The sequence below is a fragment of the Podarcis erhardii genome (genome assembly GCF_964252035.2).
Source record: "Podarcis erhardii genome assembly, chromosome: 2".
Classification (NCBI taxonomy): Eukaryota; Metazoa; Chordata; class Lepidosauria; order Squamata; family Lacertidae; genus Podarcis; species Podarcis erhardii.
This window is the reverse complement of record NC_138498.1, coordinates 64,278,245-64,300,886: the sequence shown is the minus strand read 5'-3', so window position 1 is coordinate 64,300,886 and position 22,642 is coordinate 64,278,245. Positions and strand designations below refer to the sequence as shown.

At 46.1% G+C, this 22,642-nt stretch overlaps 2 protein-coding genes and 1 long non-coding RNA gene across 8 annotated transcripts in view; 1 reads left to right on the top strand and 2 right to left on the bottom strand.

Moving 5' to 3' along the window:
- Positions 1-8,731, top strand: part of TNIP1 (TNFAIP3 interacting protein 1) — a 54,612-nt gene extending 45,881 nt beyond the window's left edge. For all 6 annotated transcript variants that reach the window (XM_081851524.1, XM_081851528.1, XM_081851525.1 and 3 more), the window contains 6 exons: positions 96-224; positions 533-658; positions 1,721-1,801; positions 4,263-4,460; positions 4,942-5,032; positions 5,849-8,731. In XM_081851524.1, the coding sequence (XP_081707650.1) occupies positions 96-224; positions 533-658; positions 1,721-1,801; positions 4,263-4,460; positions 4,942-5,032; positions 5,849-5,892 (669 nt within the window). In that variant the 3' untranslated portion in view covers positions 5,893-8,731. The remainder of the gene's footprint in view (positions 1-95; positions 225-532; positions 659-1,720; positions 1,802-4,262; positions 4,461-4,941; positions 5,033-5,848) is intronic.
- On the bottom strand, positions 8,422-9,320 carry LOC309336131. The gene is made up of 2 exons (XR_014153901.1): positions 9,127-9,320; positions 8,422-8,997 (listed from the first exon to the last, which is right to left on the bottom strand). It is a non-coding gene; the product is annotated as an uncharacterized lncRNA (long non-coding RNA).
- A 494-nt stretch (positions 9,321-9,814) lies between these two features.
- Positions 9,815-21,834, bottom strand: GPX3 (glutathione peroxidase 3). The gene is made up of 5 exons (XM_081851589.1): positions 21,632-21,834; positions 15,435-15,588; positions 13,621-13,738; positions 13,089-13,188; positions 9,815-12,204 (listed from the first exon to the last, which is right to left on the bottom strand). The coding sequence occupies exons 1-5, from the start codon at positions 21,716-21,718 to the stop codon at positions 11,989-11,991; spliced, it is 675 nt and encodes a 224-aa protein (XP_081707715.1). The 5' UTR covers positions 21,719-21,834; the 3' UTR covers positions 9,815-11,988.
- Positions 21,835-22,642: the final 808 nt, after the last annotated feature.

Below are 22,642 nucleotides of genomic sequence, written 5' to 3'. Positions count from 1 at the left end.
TCTTACAATATCTGCAAACATATTGTTTACTGATGCTAAGCTGCTGTGGAGAAAAGACCATTTTAACTGTCCTCTCTGTTCCTGACCCCCCTCAGGCCTTAGAAGAGGCCCTGAATGTTCAAGCCTCTGCTCCTTCCCCTTCGGCCTTCAACAGCCCCATTGAACCTGGAGCATCTGTCCGGCATCAGGAGGTGGTGACCCAGAATGAGCTCCTAAAGCAACAGGTATGGCAGGCTTCCATGAGGCTAAGACTCCCCTTGGTTTGACGCCATTTGTGAGTTATTTCCAGAAAACACAGTGTCCCTTTTGCCTCCTAAGCTTGTGCCTCCCAGGCTGGGGCAACGCAGTCAGATGGGCAGGGTACAATGTTGTTGTTGCTGTTGTTGTTGTTAACGTCTTTGAAGTTGGGCTCAAAACACGGTTGTGCCCATTGCCTTTTCCTGACATCAGCGTTGGGACACTTGGCGCTTGCCATACATTGGGATTGTATCTCTGTGAACCAAGGACTTCACTGCCTCTTGTTCCCTGCCAGGTGAAGATTTTTGAGGAGGACTTTCAGCGGGAGCGGAGCGACAGAGAAAGAATGAATGAGGAGAAGGAGGAGCTGAAGCAGCAGCTGGATAAGCTTCAGAAGCAGTTGGTGCTCACCAACAGCCAGGTAGGAACCCAGAAAGCACAATCTGGTTTCAAAAAGGAAGCTGTGCAGTGAAGGGGATGACAATTAGGCCACTCTGAAATCCCAGCCTGCTGACTGATCCAGCTGCCCTGTGCTTTCCAAAATCCAAAAGACTGCTACATACCCTTTCTATCCACCATTAGTTTCATCTCCCATGTTCCCTCCCCCCACATCAGTGTCCAGTTTAGGCACTTCCACTTCTCTCTCTCCCCTGTCTTTATCAGCCTGCTCCCCGTTGCCATGATCTTCAGGGGATCCCTTGCTATATCCTGCATTGCTGCACTAAGACTGTCCGCCTTCTCTCAAAGGGTAGCCAGGAGAACAAAGAGGCAAAATCTCACTTAGAAAGCGAAGGCACCTTCTGGAAGTTCTTCAGAATCTGGATGCAGTTCACAAGCCACAGTTCAGTCACTTCACTCCTATAGCAGGGCTGGGGAACCTGTGGCCCTCTAGGTGTTGCTGAGCCACAGCACCCGTCATCCCTACCCATTGATCATGCTAGCAGGGGCTGATGGGAGTCCAGCGGTGTCATGGAGAGCTACAGGTTCCCCATCCCTGCTCCACAGGTTGCTCACATCTGCTGCCTGTTTTATCCTTAAGGGAAAAGAGATAATTGTGTCATTTGTTTTGGAAGAAGAGGAGGAAGAGGCATGCCAGTAAACAAAGACAAGGTGTGTTCAAGTAAGATTGGGTAGTTGCTCCCTCAGCCAGAAGTGGTTCTTGCTGTCTAGCATGTCCATCGAAATCTAGTATGGCCTCTTACTTCCTTCAGTCATGTGACCTCACTGGAACTTTGTAAGAGTATGCTGGGGCAACCTCTCCTTATATCCACACAGAGGTCTAGAGCCAAAGAACTGTGTTATGTGCCGCCTTTTGTGCTCCACGAGGGCACCTAGATTCGGATGGAGCTCAGCTGCTCTGGCAGATTTGAGCAGAATGTTTGTATATGGTCTCCTTTGATTTGCCTCGCCTCCTTCCCAGCGTGCCGTTGACAGGGAGGCCTTTAGCTCCTCGCTTACCTGTGGCCTTCTCTCTCCCTGCCAGATGCAGATTTTTAAAGAGGACTATCGTAAAGAGAAGGAAGAGAAGGACAAGTTCAAGAAGCTGCTCAAGCAGCACAAACAGGTACAGAACGCCGTGCTAGGAAAAGCACTTTGCTGATAATAGGACTGCTCAGGCAATACCGAATTTAGGTCACAGCCAGTTGAACTGAGGGCTAGGTGGACTGTTCAGAGGGGCTGGGAGCTGGGGGCACTGTCATACAGTGGTTCCACTCCTTTCTCCTGGGCCGTGTCCAGAAAGTGGTGTTGGGGGATTGTTCAGACCCCTGGGCTCTCACTTGTGGGGTGCCTCAGGGTTCTGTCCTCTCCCCCCCCCCCATGCTTTTTAATATCTATATGAAGCCGTTGGAAGAGATCATTGGGGTTTGGGCTGGGTGTTCATCAGTATGCAGATGTCACCCAGCTCTACCTCTCTTTTAAATCAGAACCAGTGAAGGCAGTGAATGTCCTGTGTGAGTGCCTGGAGATGGTTGGAAGATGGATGGCAGCTAACAGATTGAGGTTGAATCCTGTCAAGACAGATGTCCTGTTTTTGGGGGACAGGGGGCGGGCGGGTATGGGGGACTCCCTGGTCTTGAATGGGGTAACTGTGCCCCTGAAGGACCAGGTGCATAGCCTGGGAGTCATTTTGGACTCACAGCTGACCATGGAGGCTCAGATTAATTCTGTGTCCAAGGCTCTGTGTCCATCTGGTACACAAGCTGAGACCCTACCTGCCCACAGACTGTCTCATCAGCGTGGTGCATGCTCTAGTTATCTCCCGCTTGAACTACTGCAATGTGCTCTACGTGGGGCTACCTTTGAAGGTGACCCGGAAACTGCAATTAATCCAGAATGTAGCAGCTAGACTGGTGACTGGGAGTGGCTACCAGGACCATATAACACCAGTCCTGAGAGATCTGCATTAGCTCCCAGTACGTTTCCGAGCACAATTCAAAGTGTTGATGCTGACCTTTAAAGCCCTGTATACCTGAAGGAGCATCTCCACCCCCATTGTTCAGCCCGGACACTGAGATCCAGCGCCGAGGGCCTTCTGGCAGTTCCCTCATTGCGAGAAGTGAGGTTACAGGGTACCAGACAGAGGGCCTGTCGGTAGTTGTGCCCACCCTGTGGAACACCCTCTCATCAGATGTCAAGGAAATAAGCAGCTATCCTATTTTTAAAAGCCATCTGAAGGCAGCCCTGTTTAGGGAAGTTTTTAATATTTAATGCTGAATAGTTTTTAACACTTGATTGGGAGCTGCTCAGAGTGGCTGGGGAAACTCATCCAGGTGGGCGGGGTATAAATAATAAATAATTCTTCTTCTTCTTCTTCTTCTTCTTCTTCTTCTTCTTCTTCTTCTTCTTCTTCTTCTTCTTCTTCTTCTTCTTCTTCTTCTTCTTCTTCGACCCAGCTTTGACACGTGGCTCAGATTCCAATCACTTGTATAATTTTTTAGTAGCTTCCTTAGGGCCAGTTCATACTAGGGATCAATGAATGAATCGGGTCACTTTTGCATGTGTTCACCCACAAGTCCATTCTGTCCCAAGTTAATCTGAATAACCAACTTGGATGACCTAAAAAGAGGATTAGACAAATTCATGGAGAATTAAGCTTTCAGTGGCTACTAGCCACGATGGCTATGCTCTGCTTCTATGGTTGGAAGCAGTAATGTTTATAAATACCAGTTTCTGGAAACTGCCAGAGGGAAGACCGCTCTTATGTTGGGGTCCTGCTTACGGGTTTCCAACAAGCATCGGGTTGGCCACTGTGAAAGCAGGATGCTGGACCAGATGGCCAAGTGGCCTCTTCTTATGATATCCTCTTTGCCGTGACGCACCTATAAATTATTTCTATACATTGTAGATGTTTTCCAGTCAAATTGAACCCTAATTGGGTGAAAGGTGTGAAACTTCTAGCCCCAAACTGGACACTACCTATTTTTTTACATAATGATGTGTTTTTCTTTCAGGGAAAGCAACCAATTACCAATGCCATTGTGGTTGATGATTTTACTAGGGTCCTAGGTCACACACACACACACACACACACACACACACACACACGGGGGGGGGAGGGGAGGGAGAGAGATCTACCTCTTTAATCCACCCCAGCTGGTAAGGACTGGTTCTGGCCCACAGACTATAGGGCATGATATCCCATTAAATTGACAGTGTCAGATTTGTAGATGGCTTTCTGTTTACCTATCCAGGGAGATCATAACTGCTTCTACATGTAGGTCCAGATTAGATCTGAGTCATTTTTCTCTTACTACCCACTGCTTTTATTTAAAAGGTAACTCCTTTTTCTCAGCCTACTCTTACTTTTTCCTCCTGGCAACAATGAAATCAAAATACTGTGAAGGGGGCATGGTGTTCCTTCAGTCAGCCCAGGATGAAATGTCCCTGGATGAAAAGTACAGGATAACCAAAACAATAATGCCTCTGCCTCCAGGTGCCCAGATATTCCAGCAGTAAATCATTAGCCTTGTGTATGGCTTATCTGTGTTCGCATCATTTTCAGCCTCCTTCTCTCTCACTTACAGCATTCTGGTGACAGGCTTCATCCAGAGCCGCAGCCAGGACCGGTGGCCCCAGTCTGCCCCATGTACCAGTTCCAGTGCCCCACTCCAGTCCAGCCCCACATGTATCATGGTTACGAGGAGTGGCAGCAGATCCATTACCCACCAGCGGCAATGCCAAATGAGCGTCCTCCGGTTCAGAACTACCACCGATTCCCTCCTGTGAGTTAACTAAATCAGAAGGCATCAGGGCTGTGGAAAAAAGGCAGCTGGGAACTGGAGGCTATCAGTATAAAGCCATCCATTGCCTCATTAAACAATAAATGAAGATCAGAGTCTCAGGATTGTGCCAGATTCTGTGCAAAATTCCAGATGCAAGCGAATCCCCAGAACGAGCAGCTCTGCTTCTCCTAATTTCCAAAATCTGAAATTGTTGGCTTTGCCCAGCAGAATCTGGGCTTAAAATTTTGTTGCATGACCTGATTCTTTCTTTAGTTATAGAATTCATATTAAGTTCTTCCTCTCGAAGGAGCCCAGGGCATGTTCACCCCAGAATGAACGGTTCTGCTTAGTCTATTGCCAGTGCCTCCTCCTACTTGCACAGTAGCGCCATTCAGTTTGGAGAAGCAAAGTTTCCATTTTGAAGCACGCATTAGTTGTGCGCCATGTTTATTCTTGTTTATTTATGTCTTGCTCACTTTAGCCAGAATATACCTGGTATCCACCATGTGTTATTTCACAAAATCAGAACGCGCAAGCGCCAGACGGTGGGAAACAACTCCCCAAGGAATCGGGTAAGGAAGGGGTTCAAATTTCTTTGGTGAAATTCCCGAGAGCTATTGTGAATGCTGCTTTTCCTTCCTCTCCTCGAAGGGTCTTCTTATCTGCTAGGATAACTGTGCAGAAACCTTTGGCTGCTCCACATGGTGGATCATTTCCATTGCATGGGGCGCCTTCATGCCATCACCAGCACCTGACATTGGTAGCTTTGTGGTGACATGCCAAATTGCCACACAAAACTGGGGAGGTTCACTCTACGGCAGCCACACTGTGTGCTGTGAGGGTACTGTTTCAAGCTGCCTTCGCCTGCCTATCATAACACACAAACGGGCCCTGAACAAATAGGAGAAAAGGAGGCGGGATGCTTGAAGGTGCAAATCTTTTTCATGCCTGAAAGGTCACATGAGTTTCTGATGTATGCGATTCACAGAGATCTAACTTCTAAGTGGTCTTCAAGTTCATGGAAAACTTGCGCCTCAGTGTTTCAAGGAGCCAGAGGTGTTTGTCTTTGGGCCTCCCTAGCTCTCCCTTCACCCAGCCCTCAACATTTTGTAACTGTGCTGATGACCCGCCAAAAACTGGTGGCCCCTGCACTAAACCACAGTTTAGTGTGTTGTGCAGATACGGCTGAAATATACTAAATGTCATCAGCCAGATTTTAAATATCCACCGGGCATTTGGCTATGGAGTTCTCAGCAGTTGCTGTTGGTGAGGATTGGGATGGTGGATTCAGTTCAGCTCAAATCTCTGTGAGCTGAACATAATAGTATATCGTTGATCAAAGACCTGTCTGCCACTTTTTGTAATATTTGTGTGTTTTTGTCTTTCAGACCCTACAGGCCTTGGGTTACCTAAAAACCAAAGGCCCGCCTAACTCTGTGGCCATGTGCAAGAGCATAAAAAATGGAGTTGTGATATACGCATGTGAGTCTGCATGTACAGATAAAAGCCTCCTTGTGCTCCTGGACACTATTCACATTTATCTGTGTACATGGAATACATGTACACTTGGATGCTTGAGCTAACAGCAGCTTTAGCAGGAATTTCTGAAGACGTATGGAAGATACTGCCAAGGAGTGACAGTGGCCCAGTATTATGGGGATAACCACTGGAAATAACTACCTGGGTCTCCCTCTCACTCAGCATTTGGATGAATAACTCTTTCTGACCTCAAGGATTCAACTGCCATGGATCCGCTATCAGATTCCAGTGGCAAACACCGGCAGCCCTGTGTCAACAGAACCTATATCTAGCTGATTCCCCCTGTGATGTGACAGCTTTACATTTACGGCGTCTGAATTTGGTGGCAGCGGAAACATTTTATGTGCAAAATGACTTTTGCAGAGCAGCTGTTGTGGCCAATGCCTGGACAGGTTACAGACACTGAATTTTTGCAAGGGGGTAGGGAGAAGGAGAAATCCAATCCCTGTATAGTGTATAGGAAGTAAAATATACTTTTCCCATGCTGAATATATTTTTTAAAATTTGCATGTCGAGTCCAGTGGTTTAGCCCAAGGAAACATTATACTTCCACTGAGTTGTGCTGTTCAGCGTGGGTAAAACTAGTATTTGTGTATTGCGCCACATACTCAGTTTATACATACACCTTAACTTACCCTCCTCTTAGTATCGGCAGCTTCCTGCATTGTTTTCCTGAGCCTGAAACTCTGTTCCTGTCTCTTTTCGATCCCACAGTATGAAATCGAACCCATTAGATGCAATGTAAATGTGGTGTGCAAACAGGCTAGCAGGTGTTGCTGCACAGCTTCTCTCTCTCAACTCTTGAAGACAGCTTGCTGGACTAGATGGACTTCCAGTCTGATCTAGCAAGGCAGATTTTAAATGATTCCTGATGGACTGGATGTGTTAACAAGAATAGCTAATCTTTGGTTGCAATCCACTTTCCTTGGCATAAGTCCACTTGAGGCCAGTGGGATTCACTCCAGAATAAGGTTGTGCTGTAAATGTGGTAGTTTAGTAAAAAAAACGAAGAAGAGTTGCACTCCTGGTGCAGGGCAATAGTGACCAGCAAAGGCTTTTGAGGAATATGTGTTGCATAAAATCAAAGTTTAAAAACTCTGCTATAAGTGGTACTGCTGATGTTACCACTGTTTTACATGAGTCGGAAGGAATCACAGCTGTGTGACCACCGATTGCATGTGTTGTGGTCAGCTGTGTTACTCTTAAAAGAGCATTGATGGTATAATGAAACAGCTTGGATGCAATTGGGGCTCAGCTTTTTATAGGCATTCTGCACACTGGCTCGATATATGGTTTCTTCCCCAATCTCCTCCTCGCACAGAGGCTGGTTTCTCCAGCAAAGCAGCAGCATCCTTGTGGAAGTGGAGAGGCTTCATTTTAAGATGGGAGGGACCTTAGAATGTGAATGAGTGAAAGATGAAATACAGGGAAGTGATGGTTGTTGCTTTTTAAGAGACAAATTAATCATGAGGGTGCACCATACGGTGAATAGGTAGGATGAAAAAGAAAATAGGTGCATATAGAAAGTGGCTGAATCAGAGTCTGTAAAACCTGCAAAGACTTTGGTCAGTAAGGTTTCCACTGTTCACTGTTCCTCAGCATGATAATCCCTAAGGAAACAAAGGTGCCCTTTATTTTGACATTTCTGTAAAACCTACACTTGTTTCAACCACAGATTGCTTTAAAAAAACTGTTTTGAAATCCTGATCCAGTTAACCTAATTGTCATAAGCATTTCTTTCAAAGTGTGCTATGCAAGAGGTGGTACAAATGGCTTGTTACATGCTGCTGTAATAACTGGAATACTCCAATGTAGGGGTGTTCCAAAGGTTGGCCAGGTTGGCTCTCGCCAAGGGTGCAGGCCCAGGGTGGCACCAAAATCGTGCCCCTCCACTCAGGCTCTCTGCCCATCGGCGCACTCCCTGGGCCACCACTCCACTGCTTTGGGTGGCTGGACGAGGTGCACAGACTACTCTGGGCACCTCGGCAGGCCCCCGGTGTGAGCTTGGAGGGAAGAAAGACATGAGTTGCAAGAGGAGCGAAAAGGAAGGAAGCAGAAGAGGAAGCAGCAAGTGGAGGGTGGAAGAAAGGCAGGTAGGCAAACAGAGAGATCAGTGGAGGAGGTGGTGGTAGGGAGGCTGAGCAAAGTGGACTTGACCCTGATGGCCACAAAGGAAGTCAATAGTGGAGCGTGAAAGGCAAACCCTTTGAGTTTCTGGTCCACGGTATCTCCTGGCTTCAGAGGTGCCAATAGAGCTCCTTGCCAAGGGTGCCCGGGAATTTAAGTATGCCTTTGCTCAAATGGTTAATGCCTGGGCTCATTTGAAACTAGAATTGGATGTTTACAAATAGTCAGCCCTCAAACTCTGCAGGGAAAACTCTTTCCCTGGGAAGTAACCATACAGGGTGGTCCTTTTTTTCTCTGTCCTCACAGAGGGAAAGAATAACAATTTACAAAATGTTACATTACCAGATCAGTGCATACCACCCCAAACATAGATGCTATGGCAGGGGCACTTGTAAACCCCCTTTTCTTTCTGTCATAGGAAAGAAAGAGGTGAAGGAAAGCCTGATTAGAATTTACTGTACACATCACTCTAAATAGTAACACCTAGTATTTTTGCTTGCCGATCTTCCTATTGTATAAATGTTAGAGACATTTTGTTTTGGCAAAATGATATTAATTATATATATTAATTTTATTCTACTCCTAATAAAGTGTGATTCCCCCCCCCTGTGATCTACAGTCCCTGGAGTGTTATGTCGAAGTGAAATGTGCCTTTGTGCTATCCGGTGCTATTTATTAGATGCCTTTTGGATTGCCATAAATGGAAAGAGGATGAGTGTCAGGGTGTTGGGTATTTCCCTTCATCATCTGTATGAAATAATTCCCTGCACAGCATAGATGGGGAGCCAGTAGTCCTCTGGATGTTGGACCCATTAGCACCAACCAATATGGGCTATGGGATAAGGGATGATGGGAGTTGCAGTTCAGTCAACTGGTGACTTCTGTTTCAGTGTATCTGAAGAAGTGTGCATGCACACGAAAGCTCATACCTAGAACTAACTCAGTTGGTCTTTAAGGTGCTACTGGAAGGAATTTTTTTATTTTATTTTAGTTCAGTCACTGGTTAGCTACCCCTGATCCACAGTGCAAAAAGTGAAAGAGAAGATCCAAGTTGTGTGGGTGTTGTGTGCTTGTGTATTTTATCTTCTCTTTGAATCTATATTTGCATGAAGTGAACACCAAGGGGAAGTTGCCTGAACCAGGGCAACTGGATACAGAATGGATTCAGGATGTCAGATTCTAATGCTATCACACAGTTTTTAGTATGATACTGGTTTAACAGGGGCAGTTTTTAGTATGATAACACAGAGCAAAAAAGGATGAGCTCTAACCAGAAACCACTTCTGTTCCATTTTCACCTAAATAGCAAACTCATTAGGTTGCCTTAAGCAAGCATCTCTCTATATATGGGAAGAAGAATACTGACTCAGCTTAGAGTTGTCATAAAGGATCATTATGTGAATGGCTTTCGTACCCTCTAAAGGCACCCTATAAATTGGGGTGCCCAACCTGTGGCCCACCAAATGCTGCTGAACCACAGTTCCCATAATCCCTGAGCACTGTCTGTGCTGCCTGGGATGGATGTGGAGGGTCTTGGCTTAGTGGGAATGCTAGTGGCAGTATAGACAAGCTCCCATTTTGTTAAGACTGTAACCTAGCTAGAGGATCCAAATTCTCCAAGGAACACACATCTTGTATTGCCACCAGATCTGCACCCTTGCTTAAAGGAGAGTCTCTCACAAGTTGCATTGAGTGCTTGCTGTTTTTTTAATTATTATTAGGCAGTTTTTCATACACAGGGTGGGTGTGGAAGCAAAAGAGGCTAGGATCATGGGGCTGATCAGAAGGACTGCATCTCTGCAAAGGTGAGTTGTGGGGCAGCACGAATGCACTAGAAGAGCTGCTCCACTGTCCCTTCGCAGCTTTGGGCTAGGTCCACCCTTTGGGAGCTTTCAGACCCAACCTTCATACTGATGCATCATCTTGTCCCCAGATCCCTCTCTCCTGTCATCCACACTCGGAGGAAGCAGTGTCATCTTTGAGAAACTTCAGTCAACATAACCTCCTGGCCTGGGAGGATCTGTTCAGTTTGCTGTGGAAGGGAGGTGGGCTGTGCCTTATCCAGAGCTGTCCAAAACATGGATCCTATCTGTTAGCAAAAGATCTGCCCATCCCTAACAGGAGCAGTGTGAGTTGGGTTCTTATAGCAAAGGGTTGCAAATAAAGATCTCTGAGACCAGAGACAACCAATATGATGTTTTCTAGATCTTGTTGGGATATGACTCCTATCATTCTTGACCATTAGCCATGCCTGATGGGACTGATGGAAGTTTTAGTCCCAACAAGCACTAGAGAGCACCGTGTTGGCTGCCCTGGTGGAAGCACTAGTCTGTGAAAGCTTATGCCACCATAAATTGGCATAATTGAGTTCTATAGATAGAAGTGAGTGTGGTTTGACTTATAAAGCCTGATGGCTAAAGACTGCTGAATATATATTTGCATATAAATATGTTAACAAAGAGTGGGGAAAGAGGTCCCTCCCATACTTTTAATGTTGTAGTATCAAAACCAAAAGACTACTTTGTGTGTTGTAATATACAGTGATACCTTGGTTCTTAAATGCCTTGGTTCTCAAACGCCGAAAGTGTTCTGGTTTTCGAACAATTTTTGGAAGCTGAACATCAGATGCGTCTGTCAGCTATTGTTTCCAGGGCACCTGCACCAGTCAGAAGCAGAGCCTTTATTTTCTAACATTTCGGAAGTCAAACAGACTTCCAGAATTTTGGCGCTTTGTTTTTGCTATTTATTTTGCATTTTTGTTTTGAGGCTTTTTTGGTTAATTTGGTTTGTGACTGTGTGGAACCCAGTTCAGCTATTGATTGATTGATTGATTGTGTGACTACGGAAATGGATAAAAGTCCCCCATCCAAACAATGACTAGCATCAGTGCAGGTAAAAATAATAATAATAATTTTAATTTTTATCACGTACAATACTGTCTTACTTATTTTATAGTATAGTAATTGATTATTGCTTTCATTTTATGGATCAGTGCTCTCGTTAGATAGTAAAATTCACATTAAATTGCTGTTTTAGGGGTTGTTTTTAAAAGTCTGGAACAGATGAATCCATCTTGCATTACTTTCTATGGGAAAGCACGCCTTTGGAATGGACTTTCGGAACAGATTGAGAACCAAGGTACCGGAAGACTGGAGTAAATTTACAGACTATTTGAAAAGACCAGACAATGTTTGTAGGTTTGCAAGAAGTTCTGTGAGGAGTATTATTGGAAGTATTACAAAAATAGATAAGGGAAAGGATAATTTGTTAAGAGACTTAAAGGCAATATAAAGTTAAGAAATATATAAGAAGTGAACAAAAGGGTGGATTATCAGAGGTGCTGATGGAAGTCAAAAAAGATGGTATAAGTGATAAGTTTCGTGGTACATTTTATAATTTATATGTTAAAATCAATAAAAATTATTATTTTAAAAAAGAGAACCAAGGTACCACTGTACTCAGCTTTGATCACAGAATTGTAGAGTTGGGAGGGACCCCAAGGGTCTTCTTCGTCAACCTCCCTGCAATGCTACCAATGTGCTACGATGGGCTCAAAGTTGGAGTGATGGCAGGGAGAGATCCCACTTACAACATGGTGGGAGCGAAGCCTAGAGAGGGACTGGAAAGCTGAGGCCCACTTTCTCTTCCAAAGTGTGTTTGGGAAAACAGGTCAGTCGAGGAAGGGTTGCAGTCTGATTTTGAATAAACTAGTACATATTTAACAGTATATCTTAACCTTTTGGTTTTGGTCAAAGGAAGTTCAGTTTCTTTTTCTGTGATTTGAGGATAAAATGTCTGGTTCTGGATAAAGCAACAGGTCTCCCCACCCCTCCCATCTTATTTCTCTACATCTTCATGACCTCTAGCCCTTTGACAGGTTCTGCTGCTCTCTAATATATTTCAGGATGTCGCTCTTCACAGTGCCAATGTTGGTCCTGTGTGCCCACCTCATCACAGGCTTTCCGTCCGGACCAACCAAAAACTTCTCAAAGTTCCACTTGATATCGTGGACCTTCAGCGGTTCCCAAAAAAGTTTCTTGGGGTCACCAAAGCTTTCTAAAGGAGGCGGGCAGGAGTTCTACCAGAGAGAGAAAGAAAAGCATTATTTACTTTTCTGTTGTTAGAAATGGAGGCCATTTGAGAGAAGGTGCTTTAAGAAGTATAAAAACAAGCTTTTCGTCATTGCTCTAGTGGTGTAGGGGAGATGTAGGCAACTGTGAACAAGAAGAGAGGAGCCTGAAATGTACTTCCTGACAGCGACATTTGAGCCTAAAAAAGGGCCAAACTGCCCTATCCGCAAGTGGATAATGATGCAGCAACCTGTTTTGTTCTTAAATGAATACCAGTCAGGAGGGAAGAAGGTGCTTAACCCCTCCTCACCAGCTGCTTTTCTGCTTAAAATTTCTCCCCCTCCCCAGCTGCTTTTTTCTCTCTGCCACGTTCCACATAGGTGCTTACCTATCCAAAAACTTATAATTTTCTTGGCAGCCTCACCCCTGGCATTTGCTTAAAGAGAACTTACTTTCTTGGATCCCGAGTTGCATTTCCATTAATGGGAGGGCCATGATCTATTTATGGGAGGGACCTGTGTCCATTGGATACCCACACTGGCAGAAGAGGGAGAGAAAGGGAGGCACGTCTCACTGATTTCCCCTTATGGACCCCTGCTCCATCTCTTAAGCTCTTTTATAGGAGACCCCAGTCCTGATTATAAGAACCCTGCTAAATCAGGCCAAAGGCAATTCAGCATCCTTGTTCTCACAGTGGTCAACCGCTGGAGCAGATTTAGTGGGGACACAAGGGGAAAGGAATCAATTGGTTAGAAATGCCCCCCTGTCTCTCAGTGAGAGCATCATCGGAGCGTAGTTCTGTTTGCGGAATCCTTAGCTCCAAGCTATTTCCCTTAACATCTTCATGAGCCAGGATGAGAAGTGGTAGAGGTTCAAAGGAGCCGATACAAACCTTCAAGAAGGTGTAGATTCTCTGTTCTTTATCCCCATTCACATCTCCTTTCTGAAAGAGCTGGAAATTTGGGACAAAACCTCCTCCAGGCCTGACGTATCTGGAACAGAAGGAGCAAGTTTAACCAGCTCTTTCGCAGAGAGGCTGCAACAAGGAAAAGTTTCTACTCTGTTCAAAGGACAGCCTCCTGGCCCCTGCTCAGAATCTATTAGGCACAGTCCCTGCTGCCCAGCCGTAAATATCCTTTCCATTCCCTGCTCCCAAGCAATCACTATTTCCAGGGAAGTGTAGGTAAGTTCCCTAGAGATTAAAGAGTCTGTTGCCTGCCCCCACCTTCTCGCCAGAAGGAGAAGAGAAGTGAAAATTAGCAATACATGCATGTGAGTCTGCTCTGGGGTACATGGTAGAGCCACAGGAGAAGGAGATAGTGAGCAACTGTAAGCATTAAAGACAAGAGGCTTTCTAAATTAGCCTGTTGTGGAATGTAGAGTTACCTGGCATAACCATCAAGTCGTGCAGTAGGTGTACTCACCTCAGTCCTGGAAGGATTTCTGCGTTCGTGCCAGGTTCTTGTTTTCCAAATTGATTGCATGGGAAACCTAGGACAACCAGTCCATGATTTCGCAGCTCATTCTGTAGTGCATTCAGTTCTGCAACATAATTACCAACAGAGGAAAATCCCAATTCAGACTCTAATTGAAATGCCACAGTCCCTGCACTCCACTGCAATTTCAGCTACAACCTGTACCCCAAATACCTGCCATTTGAGGATCACACTTCTGATGGTGACAGCTTATGCCACAATAAAAATGGTTACCATTTATGGTGCTGTCAGGGGCTCAGGAGCAGAGGCACAGGAGAGGGAGGAAATGGAGAGCGAGGGGGAGGAATCCGAGGGGAGCGTAGGCAGTGACAGTGGTCAGAGTGATTCCATGAGCCTCTCCAGCGAATCGGAAGATTCACAGAAGGGAGCGCCGATGGCCAGGGCAAGGGGGTGCCAAGGGGGAAACACCAGAAGGAAGGGGCCAGCGGGGACTCCCAGAGCAGCAGTTGGAAATCAGGACCAGCTTCCCCACCAGAGCGCAGTGGGGGGGAGGAGTCCCAGGCATCGGGACCAGTGTTCTCACCACCAGCGAGAGGAGATGAGTCAGGATTGACCACACCTCCATCGGAGAGCGGGGAAACGGTCAAGAGGAAAGTTACCGGCTGGGCGCGCGTGCCAAGTTCAAATGTACAGGCGAGCGGCACAGCAGGTAGCCCGGATAGGGAGCCAGGTCCTAAAGCCCGCCGGAAGGAGGGGCAAGACTCAGGGGGGTCAGCGTCAGAAGAGTCCAGAAAGGAGGAAACCCCAGGGGGCAGAAGGACCCAGAGGAGGAAAGAACAACGGAAGAGGTGGAGTAAGGCTAGAGTCTTAAACTGGTGTCTAGGAGGCGGAGACTCAGATGGAGCTTCGCCGGTCTAAGATCTAAGACGTAGAGTTGCACGCTGCGGTTTGGAAATGGAAACTAATCTTCAATAAAGACTTTTATACGTTATTACTGGCTAGCGTTGGTCCTCTGTGAGCTGGGACCTGGAGGCAACTCTGACAGGTGCCAAAAGAATACAATCGGCTATCCCTCTAGAAGTCACCTGCAGGACTTAGCTCAACAAAAAACGTGGCTCAAATCATACTTATGTGACGGTGCCATCCTGAAGTCAACAAGAGGCAGCGTGGCATCTCTGAACATTGCATTGTGGAGATGAACCTCCAAGAATGGTGTTCTCACAGTCTCCAACCAGATGCCCGTGAGAACAGGACCAGATGCCCGTGAGAAGCAGGACCAATGCACAATAACACTCTCCCCTCCTGATGCCTCTGGCAGCTAGTATTCAGAAGGCAGTATCGCTGCTGACCATTAAGACAGAACACCGCCATCATGACTAGTAGCTACTAATAGCCGCCTCATCCATCAATTTGCCCGATCCTCTTTTAAAGGATCCAGGTTGGTGGCAATCACTGCATAAATTAACGATGCGCTGCCTGAAGGAGTAATGTATCTGTCCTGAATCTCCCAAGGGAAAGGCAAATCTGCCTAAGTGTAGATATGCCTGGGTTGAACCTTGGAACCTGTGCTTAGGCCAGATCTCATCTGCTGCACGTGACACAATAATAAAGAGGAAGGTATCACAGAACAGATGATTTCCATCCCTACCAAATAATCTTAGCTAGTCTTCATGCTTCTGGGCTTAAGAGACAGGTTTTCTCAGCTTCTGACATTGTTGGAAGTCTAGTGCCTCCCATTGAAGGTATCCACCACTAGGGCATGTGCTGCTAGCTAGGCTTCTCTTCCTAGCTAAGAAGCTTACCAAGGTACTGCATTGTGAGTCCTCAGTAGGTGGCCACATTGACAAAGAGGACCATCCTCCCCGAGTACTGCTGGAAAGGGATGTACTCATCACCGTTTATGGTGAGAGCCCCATAGTCGTAGATTGTTCCTGCTTTCGTGTTGTAGCAGTCCACCTGGAGGGAAACAAGAGAGACTCTACCTGAAGAAGGATAAGGAGGTAAAAGAAGATACTCTGGAATGCAGATCTGCACCAGGGCTTTTCTAAGAGCTGCTTTGACAGCTCATATACATTTCCACAAGTGTACCTGGATGCCCATACCATGGAAGGAGATCGGACCACAACAGGGGAGGGGGACCTCAGGCCAAATGTTCCATGCAGGTCTTTTTACCAGGCCTTCGGGACTCTACTGGCCTTGCTTGCCTGGCTAAACTGTGCCCCAGAATTCTGAAAACAACTCTTGATTGCCTGGCTAGAGAGGGATGTGTGAGCATGTGCAGAACGCAGCCTACTGTGCAAAGATTATATTGGTTGCTCCTCCCACTTTTGGCTCTTGCCCTGCTCTCCTCTGGCATGTAACCTTTGGCAAATTGCCCAGAAGAGAATGCAGCCGGAGGTGGCCAAAAATTCCCTACCTCTAGAGTAGTATGAGAACCAGTCATCCCACACAGTCTAAATGGGTAGCAGTGACTTCCAGCTTTACGATACAAAATACTGCAGGGCTGACAACAGCACCTCTGTCTGCAGGGACTCGGGAACATCAGGGCTGGCCCAGATTTCCCCTGTGCATGGAGGAGAGTCTGCCTGTGTCTGCCCCTTCCCAAGCTCAGTGAATGCACGGTGGCAGGGTGCATGGCTCGGGTGCAAATGCCCAGTGTGTCTGATGTAGTGATAAGAGAAGCCATCCCTGCTGAACTCCCTTCTTCTTCAGAGCTGGCAAAAAGGCACAGGAGCATCTTCCAAGCAGAGGTATTGACAAACCTATGAATGTATTTAGAGGAAGTGTATAATGAAAGATGAAATAAATACAGTAGGGTGGGCACACCCTTCTGGTGCTGGATGCTGAAAATATATTCCATCCTCAGTGGTGAGGAAGGGAAGAGCTAAAGTTTAGTGGTAGAACATCTGCTTTGCAGGTCCTGGGCTCACTTCCTGGCATCTCTGAGTAGGGCTGGGTAAAATCCTGGCCTGAAACACTCGAGAGCTGTGCTGCCAGTCATACCTGCCAACTTCCTGAGGCCCTGGGTGCCCGAGCACCCACAAAAGTTCCCATGAAGGGGCCAGGCACCCACAAATTTCAGAACCAGGGCCGTGTACTCTGCATGACAGCCACGGCTCTGGGCACCCAAGCTGGCACTCCTGCCAGTCAATACTGATCTGGACCGATATAAAGCAACGTCCTATGGCAGAGCAGTTTATAATTGGTGACTGAAGAACTGCCCCCACCACTTAGCTCTTGATGGTCACCTAGAAACACATGGTTACTAGGCTCCGATCGGTACACTTCATCATTTGCTCTGAACTTCTGGTTCACGGCAGGAGAGAGGAAATCTATTTGCGTCAGAAGCCACAGATCAAGCACTGCTAAAGCTGTTTTATTTTTCCGGTTTGCAGGGATGGGTGCTGGATGACAGAGGCAGGTACCCTTTACTGCAGGCCAACCCAGATTTGTTTGCGTTCGAAGTTTTGTTCCAAGTCAAATCCCGGATTACAGCCGTGGGATAGGATGTTAACTGTGGAGAGGGATTAACACTTGCGTACATCTTTTGGCTCTAAACAAACCAAAGGCACGTCACACAAAAAATACTAAGCGAAGGCACAGAACAAGAGGAGTCAGTTTCTGAGACCAGTTATTAAGTAGCGGTAGAAGGCACAAGGGTAAAAATAGCACTGGCCAGCGAACCCACAAAAGATGGACAAACATTTCAACCGTTGTAAACAGACCACGGGAATGAAAAGCTTGGAGAAGCACTGTCATTTCCTTGGCTTTTAAAGATAGCCTTGAGAGGGCAGGGGTATATGTAAGCATTTGGCAAGCTGTTTCTCCATCAAATGCTGTGGATTGCAACTCCCATCAGTCAGCACAGTAGATTGCTGTACAGTGGTACCTCGGGTTACATACGCTTCAGGTTACATACGCTTCAGGTTACAGACTCCGCTAACCCAGAAATAGTACCTCGGGTTAAGAACTTTGCTTCTGGATGAGAACAGAAATCGTGCTCCAATGGCGCGGCGGCAGCAGGAGGCCCCATTAGCTAAAGTGGTGCTTCAGGTTAAGAACAGTTTCAGGTTAAGAACAGACCTCCGGAACGAATAAAGTTCTTAACCCGAGGTACCACTGTAATGGGAACAGGACAGGAACAATCTACCTAGGCTAGATGTATTTGAGACTGGGGGCAAATAAAAGTGACGACGTCTTTGTACCTCTGCAGCACCATCCAATGTGTTTGCTCTGCCGGAATCCAATGCAGCCTGTCTCCTAGCAAGTATGCCTGGCATGTGCCCCAATGGGCATCTTGTACAGCAGGCATGAGGCAACTTTGGCCCTGCAGTTGCTGATGGACTGCAACTTCCATTGGCCTTGATACTGGCCGCGCTGGACTTCCGGGTTGGCGCCATCGCCGAATGGCGGACTCCCTCCGAGCTCCGGAGGGAGCCTACTCGGTAGGGGCTGGGTCCTGCCGCGCCGGCGACGCGGGGACCCTTAAAAACCATGGGTGCTAAAACCCATGGACATGGTGACTCGGCTGGCACCTTTTGAGCCCCCCCCCGACCCGCGAAGGAGCCTTTTTAAAGGCTACGGAACGGGTGACGGGGGGGTGTGCTTTGAGTCCTCCGCTTCCCCTGCCGAGCGAAGCCGCATGCCATTCGACGGAGAGCGCTGACTTCTTCCATTGGAAATTTGGACTTAAAAGCATAACCCGTGAGTAATCGGAACTTGGATTAAAAAAGGCGAGAAATTTTTAAAGAATTCGGAACGAGCGGGGGAGGCATAAAAAGGAAGTCAGCCCCCCCCCCCCGTTGTAGAGGAGCTAAAGTAAAGGACTTAATATCTAAGATTGAGCGCAACCTTATTTTGATAAAGTTATGAAATTTCGTGATGGAAAATTATAAGATTGAGCTGGAGGAGAAAAGTGGAATTTATTCAAAAAGCAACCCCCCCCCCCGGAACCTGGGAGCGTTTTAGTTAGAGCGCCGGGAGAAGACAAGGAGAGGTTTTGACAGCTGTCAAAGAGCTGTCAAAGCAGAAGAACAAAAATGAGAACTTTGTTATGAGGACTTTGCCGGTTATATTTGTTACAAATTGGATACAAAATGTTTAAAACAAGGAATAATAAGTTACTTTGACTGGTGGACGTGATCTGGAAGGGAACTGAGTTACTACAATCCACCTAGAGGAGCCGAGGGATATTACAAGTTGTTGGCATCGAATTTGACAGAACTTTTTATCTCCTGGGAAACTGCAGAAATGGAACATTATTTTGGCTACAGAGGTTTACACACTAAAGTAGACAATAGACTTATCTATTGAAAAATGGAAGGGACTTGGCATCATGTTTCGTTCCTGAATAACAGAGCCTCTGCAGTGGAATTTAGAAGCTTTTGGAATTAGAACATTTGTGCAGGAAAACAGGAAAAGAAAGAGGAGAGAGATTAACAAGAACAACAAGAATAATAAGAATTGGACAAAGTTGGAAGTGGGAACATTTGGGACATCCAGATTTGAAAGGTTTAAGAAATAAAATTGGAGTTTTACTCCCAAGTATATAAAAATCTGGATGGAAAAAATGGGCCTTTTTGAGATAGACTCCTTCCAAGATTGGACATTTAAAATTAAAGAAGACTGGTAAAGGACTATGGTTTAAATAAATGTGGGAGCTCCAGGAAGACATCAGATGTTGATCAATATGGGGAACGCAACCAGGAAAAGGGGGAGGGAAATTTGGAATCCAAAGGCTGCAAAATCATATTTTATTTTATTATATTTTAATCTATTATGTATATTAAAGGGGGGAACGCGCGGAAGGGAATAGGTCGATCTTAGGAGATGGGAAAATATTTTTAAATTGGGTTAATGATAATAAGGTTAAAATTTGGGATAATAAATTGCTGAATTTATTTGTAAGAATTGGAATATAAGAGGGGGAGGGGAGGGGAAGTCCTGGAAAGATGTTACGGAAAATAAGATCTTAAATTTGGATGTTTTGTTTTTTTTATATTCTTATAATTGGAAACTCTTAATAAATATTATAATAAAAAAAAAAGATACTGGCCGCGCTGGCCGAGGTTGATGGGAGATGTAGTCCAGCAACATCTGGAGGGCCAAAGTCTCCCCACCCCGCCTCACAGCTGCTGTTCTGGAGAGAAATGGAAACATACAATCATGGAGTTGGAAGGGACTCCGAGGGTCATCTAGTCCAACCCCCTGCAATGCTGGAATATTTTGCTTAAAGGGCTTGAACCCACAACCCTGAGATTAAGAGTCTTGTGCTCTACCAGCTGAGCTAGGAATGGTGATTTAATATTTTCACTTGTTTTTGCCCCTCCATCTTTCTGTGACCCACACAAACTGGTCTTGTGCATCAGTGCAGGTATGAGCAGAAACCACTTTAAATGGAGCAGCAACAAAGGGACTATTGTGCTTCCCTTTTTTAGGCAGATTATATGTGGCTTTCTTCTTCATAATAAGATGTCACTGAGGCTTCTCTCACATCTCTGCCACACTATCTGCCTGTGCAGATAGCCCTGGGAGTAAACAAGTCACATGGGACCTATCCTATCTTGCCTAACCTTGTCCTTTGGACTGATGACATTGGTGCACGAGTTGCATCCATCTCCCGTGCTTTAGACAGCAGCTCCCCCTTTCCCTGCGCGAGATTAAAGTTCCGTGCTACAGAGGATCCGCCTGACCTGCAGCACTATATCTCTGGGTTCCCCTCCTGCCCTAGAAGGGATTCAGATATCAGTTAGGAGCTGGGGGGTGAGATTCGCACTGGGTCCTTTGCAACCATAGTATCGTTTATCATCGCAGCTATCCTGTGAGGTTGATCTTCTGAGTTTCACAATAAGACAAATGGGTATTTATAGCATTCCTGGCAAGAACCTAAGGATGTAAGAAGGACCCTGCTGGATTGGACAAAGGACCATGGCTCCGTGGCAGGACACCTGCTGTACCATGAAGAAGGTCTCTGGTTCAATCCCTAGCATCTCCAGGTAGAATAATATTTTTTAAAATAATTTTATTATTTGTACCCCATCCATCTTACCGGGTTGGGAATACACACACACAACCGCATCTGAAATTCTGGATATCTGCTGCCAGTCAGAGTAGACAATATTGAGCTACGTGGTCAAACTCAGTATAAGGCAGGCTCCTAGGTTTATGCTCCTCTGGCCCATCTAGTCCAGCATTCTGTTTTTGTGGTGGGCAGCCTGCTGCCTTTGGGAATGCCACAATCGGAACATGAACCTCCATAGCACTCTCCTGTTCATGTCCCTCAGCAACTGGCATTCAGACGTATGCTGCCTCTGATACTGGACATCAGATATAGCCGTCGTAACTAGTAGCCGCTGAGAGGGTCAGCCTCCATGGAGGTGTCTTATCGTGTAAAGCGCTTGCCCAGCAGCATCCAGGTCAAAATTCACAAGATCATATTGATATAATCATTCTGGAAAACGTGAAATTTCTGTTCAGAAACTAGCTTAGCAAGACAGAGCCTGCCAGCTCACATGGGAAGAAGGGGGACACCACAGGGACAGGCTGATCATAAAATGCGCTCCATTCCTTTCACCACTTGATAAGAAGCAGCGAGTTTACACGGCTAAAAGAAGCACTCCCTTTATCCTCTGACAATGCCCACAACAATATAGGCTCAAATACATACGGTACCCTGATCTAGATACACAATTTCAAAGGCATTGTGGGAGAGGAGATGAATATAAACTGGGACCTGCCATTCTGCTCATAATTTTGTGGTATGGAATCTCTGGTCCCTACGCAGGCCAGATCAGGTTGGTTCCCACTGGCTGCAGATTCATAAGGGGTGCTTGATTGTGCAGAGAGTATTATGTTATATAAATCACTAGGCAGCTGTTGCTCGTCCTCCCCAAACCCTGCTGTCCGATACTGCATGGTTTCAAACCAGAATACAAGAGCTGTCAGATCCCAGGTTATCTTCCTGTTTGAGCACCCATTGAATGGTACTGCAATATCTTACCTTCTGTTGTTCCTGTCCCAGATTTGGCTGAATTAAGCCAGCTAAGAGCAAGGGCAAAATCCACGTGTCCTTATGTCTGCTCCTCATGGTTGTGGCAGCCACGGGGACAAGGGGGGTAAGCACCCTCCCTTTGCCTCCCCCAGAGGGCTACTGCTTGCCGCAGGTGTCTCCCTGTCTCCGCCACTCGTTAGCACCTTCCAGCAAAAATGCTGCGATAAATAGGGTGAAGCAGAACGCTTCTGGCCAATCATGGAACAGCAAGGACTCGTGGGCTGCTCCTGCAAATATTAACCGTGTAGGCTCTGCACTCAAGAATTCCTCACAGATTGGTGTGCCATGTGCTGTCTTAGGGGTGAGCTCACATAAAATCCATCTTAGAGAGAATGTCAGTGACCAGAATTTGGACTAGAGAGAAGATTCAAGAATATAACATGTCCCCTGTTATCTGCTGGGAATTGTAGCTCTGTGACACACAAACCGCAGCTCCCGGGATAATTTGGGATGCACATAAATAAAGCTCTTAGGCTAAGATTCTATATTCACTTATCTGGAAGTAGCCTTGAACTCAGTAGAATTTACTTATGAGTAGGTATGCACAGGCTAGTTAATATCTTTGTGTGTTCTTTTCTGCATTTAATTTCATTCTGGCTGACCTCCCTGCTCACAATTCATCTAATGATTTTGAAGGTTTTGTACACCGTTCTCTTCCTAATGTTGCTATTTGCAATATGATTGATTCAAAATGGTATGAATGAAGAGGAATGAATAGATTTTGTGGATCGCTGTGAGCTCCTTGCAAAGGTTACCAAATAGAAAAGCCTGAGGATGTCTATCTTAAATAAATAAGAACTTAAAAGTGTGAGATGTGAAAGCAACATTTCTTGGAAGAAGACAGGGCAGTTGTGCCCATTTGCCCAGAAGCAGCCTGAGGTAGGACTGGAACACGATGGAAAAGGCCTTGCAATCTTGGTAAAGCTCAGTTGGTTAGAGCTTGGTGCTGATAATGCCAAG